The 6,000-nt window shown below is 48.1% G+C and overlaps 1 protein-coding gene across 1 annotated transcript in view; it reads right to left on the minus strand.

Annotated features, from left to right (window-relative positions):
- LOC139256635 (FYVE and coiled-coil domain-containing protein 1-like) overlaps positions 1 to 2,632 on the minus strand; it is a 175,339-nt gene extending 172,707 nt beyond the window's left edge. Inside the window, exon 1 of the mRNA XM_070874278.1 lies at positions 2,552 to 2,632. Within this exon, the coding sequence (XP_070730379.1) occupies positions 2,552 to 2,603 (52 nt within the window). The 5' untranslated portion in view covers positions 2,604 to 2,632. The remainder of the gene's footprint in view (positions 1 to 2,551) is intronic.
- Positions 2,633 to 6,000: the final 3,368 nt, after the last annotated feature.

Genomic DNA, 6,000 nt, shown 5'->3' on the forward strand with positions numbered 1-6,000 from the left:
CAGGGTCAGTGAGTGTTCAGGGATCACACAGCGACAGTGCAGGGTCAGTGAGTGTTACGGGATCACACAGCGACAGTGCAGGGTCAGTGAGTGTTACGGGATCACACAGCGACAGTACAGGGTCAGTGAGTGTTCAGGGATCACACAGCGACAGTACAGGGTCAGTGAGTGTTCAGGGATCACACAGCGACAGTACAGGGTCAGTGAGTGTTCAGGGATCACACAGCGACAGTACAGGGTCAGTGAGTGTTCAGGGATCACACAGCGACAGTACAGGGTCAGTGAGTGTTCAGGGATCACACAGTGACAGTACAGGGTCAGTGAGTGTTCAGGGATCACACAGTGACAGTACAGGGTCAGTGAGTGTTCAGGGATCACACAGCGACAGTACAGGGTCAGTGAGTGTTACGGGATCACACAGCGACAGTACAGGGTCAGTGAGTGTTCAGGGATCACACAGTGACAGTACAGGGTCAGTGAGTGTTACGGGATCACACAGCGACAGTACAGGGTCAGTGGGTGTTCAGGGATCACACAGCGACAGTACAGGGTCAGTGAGTGTTCAGGGATCACACAGCGACAGTACAGGGTCAGTGAGTGTTCAGGGATCACACAGCGACAGTACAGGGTCAGTGAGTGTTCAGGGATCACACAGCGACAGTACAGGGTCAGTGAGTGTTACAGGATCACACAGCGACAGTACAGGGTCAGTGAGTGTTACGAGATCACACAGCGACAGTACAGGGTCAGTGAGTGTTCAGGGATCACACAGTGACAGTGCAGGGTCAGTGAGTGTTACGGGATCACACAGCGACAGTACAGGGTCAGTGAGTTTTACAGGATCACACAGCGACAGTACAGGGTCAGTGAGTGTTCAGGGATCACACAGCGACAGTACAGGGTCAGTGAGTGTTCAGGGATCACACAGCGACAGTACAGGGTCAGTGAGTGTTCAGGGATCACACAGCGACAGTACAGGGTCAGTGGGTGTTCAGGGATCACACAGCGACAGTACAGGGTCAGTGAGTGTTCAGGGATCACACAGCGACAGTACAGGGTCAGTGAGTGTTCAGGGATCACACAGCGACAGTACAGGGTCAGTGAGTGTTCAGGGATCACACAGCGACAGTACAGGGTCAGTGAGTGTTCAGGGGTCACACAGCGACAGTACAGGGTCAGTGAGTGTTCAGGGATCACACAGCGACAGTACAGGGTCAGTGAGTGTTCAGGGATCACACAGTGACAGTACAGGGTCAGTGAGTGTTCAGGGATCACACAGCGACAGTACAGGGTCAGTGAGTGTTCAGGGATCACACAGCGACAGTACAGGGTCAGTGAGTGTTCAGGGATCACACAGCGACAGTACAGGGTCAGTGAGTTTTACAGGATCACACAGCGACAGTACAGGGTCAGTGAGTGTTCAGGGATCACACAGCGACAGTACAGGGTCAGTGAGTGTTCAGGGATCACACAGCGACAGTGCAGAGTCAGTGAGTGTTCAGGGATCACACAGCGACAGTACAGGGTCAGTGAGTGTTCAGGGATCACACAGCGACAGTACATGGTCAGTGAGTGTTACGGGATCACACAGCGACAGTACAGGGTCAGTGAGTGTTCAGTGATCACACAGCGACAGTATAGGGTCAGTGAGTGTTCAGGGATCACACAGCGACAGTACAGGGTCAGTGAGTGTTCAGGGATCACACAGCGACAGTACAGGGTCAGTGAGTGTTCAGGGATCACACAGCGACAGTACAGTGTCAGTGAGTGTTCAGGGATCACACAGTGACAGTACAGGGTCAGTGAGTGTTCAGGGATCACACAGCGACAGTGCAGGGTCAGTGAGTGTTCAGAGATCACACAGCGACAGTACAGGGTCAGTGAGTGTTACGGGATCACACAGCGACAGTACAGGGTCAGTGAGTGTTCAGGGATCACACAGCGACAGTACAGGGTCAGTGAGTGTTCAGGGATCACACAGCGACAGTACAGGGTCAGTGAGTGTTCAGGGATCACACAGCGACAGTACAGGGTCAATGAGTGTTCAGGGATCACACAGCGACAGTACAGGGTCAGTGAGTGTTACAGGATCACACAGCGACAGTGCAGGGTCAGTGAGTGTTAAGGGATCACACAGCGACAGTACAGGGTCAGTGAGTGTTCAGGGATCACACAGCGACAGTGCAGGGTCAGTGAGTGTTCAGGGATCACACAGCGACAGTGCAGGGTCAGTGAGTGTTACGGGATCACACAGCGACAGTACAGGGTCAGTGAGTGTTCAGGGATCACACAGTGACAGTACAGGGTCAGTGAGTGTTCAGGGATCACACAGTGACAGTACAGGGTCAGTGAGTGTTCAGGGATCACACAGCGACAGTACAGGGTCAGTGAGTGTTCAGGGATCACACAGCGACAGTACAGGGTCAGTGAGTGTTACGGGATCACACAGCGACAGTACAGGGTCAGTGAGTGTTCAGGGATCACACAGCGACAGCGGAGGGGTAGCAATATTAAAAGAAAAGAGATTGGAGGGTGAATGAAATTGTCTTACTTTGTAGGTCTTTGATCACTTTGAGGAGCTGAAGGTCAGTGTCTCCAGCCATCCCAGGGCAATGATTTGCACAGCAGAATCCTCTGTGACCTGCAGGAAAGGACTTATCTGTGTTAGTGACCAGACTGTTAGCGGATGGGTGTTCTTGTAACTTACTCCTCACAATAATAGGTTTCACAACATAGAAACATAGAAAATAGGTGCTGGAATAGGCCATTCGTCCCTTCGAACCTGCACCACCATTCAATAAGATCATGGCTGATCATTCACCTCAGTACCCCTTTCCTGCTTTCTCTCCATACCCCTTGATCCCTTTAGCCGTAAGGGCCATATCTAACTCCCTCTTGAATATATCTAACGAACTGGCCTCAACAACTCTCTGCAGTAGAGAATTCCACAGGTTAACAACTCTGAGTGAAGAAGTTTCTCCTCATCTCGGTCCTAAATGGCTTACTCCTTATCCTTAGACTGTGTCCCCTGGTTCTGGACTTCCCCAACATCGGGAACATTCTTCCTGCATCTAACCTGTCCAGTCCCGTCAGAATTTTATATGTTTCTATGACATTCCCTCTCATCCTTCTAAACTCCAGTGAATACAGGCCCAGTCGATCCAGTCTCTCCTCATATGTCAGTCCTGCCATCCCGGGAATCAGTCTGGTGAACCTTCGCTGCACTCCCTCAATAGCAATATATTGTAAGTAGCTGGGGTCCCAGCACTGAACCTTGCGGTACCCCACTAGTCACTGCCTGCCGTTCTGAAAAGGACCCGTTTATCCCGACTCTCTGCTTCCTGTCTGCCAACCAGTTCTCTATCCACGTCAATACATTACCCCCAATACCATGTGCTTTAATTTTGCACACCAATCTCTTGTGTGGGACCTTGTCAAAAACCTTTTGAAAGTCTAAATACACCACATCCACTGGTTCTCCCTTGTCCACTCTACTGGTTACATTCTCAAAAAAGTCTAGAAGATTTGTCAAGCATGATTTCCCTTTCATAAATCCATGCTGACTTGGACCGATCCTGTCACTGCTTTCCAAATGCGCTGCTATTTCATCTTTAATAATTGATTCCAACATTTCCCCCACTACTGATGTCAGGCTAACCGGTCTATAATTACCCGTTTTCTCTCCCTCCTTTTTTAAAAAGTGGTGTTACATTAGCTACCCTCCAGTCCATAGGAACTGATCTCGAGTCGATAGACTGTTGGAAAATGATCACCAATGCCCTATTTCTAGGACCAATTCCTTAAGTACTCTGGGATGCAGTCCAGCAGGCCCTGGGGATTTATCGGGCTTGAATCCCATCAATTTCCCTCACATAATTTCCTGACCAATAAGGATTTCCTTCAGTTCCTCCTTCTAGCTAGACCCTTGGTCCCCTAGTATTTTCGGGAGGTTATTTGTGTCTTCCTTAGTGAAGTCAGAACCAAAGTATTTGTTCAATTGGTCTGACATTTCTTTGTTCCCCCATTATAAATTCACCCGCTTCTGACTGCAAGGGACCTACGTTTGTCTTTACTAATCTTGTTCTCTTCACATATCTATAGAAGCTTTTACAGTCAGTTTTTATGTTCCCAGCAAGCTTCCTCTCATACTCTATTTCCCCCTCCTAATTAAACCCTTTGTCCTCCTCTGCTGAATTCTAAATTTCTCCCAGTCCTCAGGTTTGCTGCTTTTTCTGGCCAATTTATATGCCTCTTCCTTGGATTTAACACCATCCTTAATTTCGCTTGTTAGCCACGGTTGAGCCACCTTACCCATTGTATTTTTACTCCAGACAGGGATGTACAATTGTTGAAGTTCATCGATGTGATCTTTAAATGTTTGCCATTGCCTATCCACCGTCAACCCTTTAAGTATCACTCGCCAGTCTATTCTAGCCAATTCACGTCTCATACCATCGAAGTTACCTTTCTTTAAGTTCAGGACCCTAGTTTCCGAATTAACTTTGTCACTCTCCATCTTAATGAAGAATTCTACCATATTATGGTCACTCTTCCCCAAGGAGCCTCGCACAACAAGATTGCTAATTAGTCCTTTCTCATTACACATCACCCAGTCTAAGATGGCCAGCCCTCTAGTTGGTTCCTCGACATTTTGGTCTAGAAAACCATTCCTAATACACTCCAGGAAATTCTCCTCCACCGTATTGCTACCAGTTTGGTTAGCCCAATCAATATGTAGATTAAAGTCGCTCATGATAACTGCTGTACCTTTATTGCACACATCCCTAATTTCTTGTTTGATACTGTCCCCAACCTCACTACTACTGTTTGGTGGTCTGTACACAACTCCCACCAGCGTTTTCTGCCCTTTGGTATTCCGTAGCTCCACCCATACCGATTCCACATCATCCAAGCTAATGTCCCTCCTTACTATTGCATTAATTTCCTCTTTAACCAGCAATGCTACCCCACCTCCTTTTCCTTTCTGTCTATCCTTCCTGAATGTTGAATACCCCTGGATGTTGAGTTCCCAGCCTTGGTCACCATGTCTCCGTAATCCCAATTATCACAGATTTATTAAGCACACAATATTTCTTAATTAAACATACACTTAGCAGCAACACAGACCATAACAACTCGCCGCGTAAAAAAAATCTCCTCAGCTCTACCCTGGTTCTTCTGCCAATTATCTTCAATCTGTGCCCTCTGATTACTGACCCTCCTGCCACTGGAAACAGTTTCTCCATATCTACTCGATCAAAAAACATCGTAATGTTCAGTGCTCCTAAATCTTGCCCCCACCACTACCACCCCGCAATTGACAGATACCCAATAAAGCAAATCCCACTTCCCAACTCCAGTGCTACCAAAGAGTGAGGTTCAGCAAATGCCCAGGTCTGAAATCCAGTAAATGACATCAGGATTGTGCCCAATGGGGCCCTGCACCTGGTCATGACATTGTAATGGGGTTTAATGGGACCACTCAGGTCCTCGCTGGCCCCTTTCGGGGTCACATTATATGATATTCTGTGCCTGGTCCGGAGCAGGCGGGATGATAGTGCCCCTTCCCACCTCCCCTCAAAAAATAACTTCCAATTAGAGGGAGCCCACCGAAGGTTCACCAGACTGGTTCCTGGGATGAGGGGATTGCCCTATGAGGAGTGATTGAGTAGACTGGGCCTATATTCCCTAGAGTTCAATAGAATGAGAGGTAATCTTATTGAAACAAAAAATTCTTAAGGGGTTAAGGCTGAGAAAATGTTTCTCCTGTCTGGGGAGTCTGGAACACTGGGTCACAGTCTCAGAATCAGAGGTTGGCCATTTAGGACTGAGATGAGGAGAAATTTCTTCACTCAGAGGTTGGTGAATCTTTGGAATTCTCTGCCCGAGAGGTTTGTAGAGGCTCAGTCATTGAGTATATTCAAGACAGAGATGAATAAGACCACAAGAAATAGGAATAGGTCATACGGCCCCTCGAGCCTGCCCAGCCATTTAATACGA

This window comes from Pristiophorus japonicus, chromosome 3, assembly GCF_044704955.1.
Source record: "Pristiophorus japonicus isolate sPriJap1 chromosome 3, sPriJap1.hap1, whole genome shotgun sequence".
Taxonomy (NCBI): domain Eukaryota; kingdom Metazoa; phylum Chordata; class Chondrichthyes; family Pristiophoridae; genus Pristiophorus; species Pristiophorus japonicus.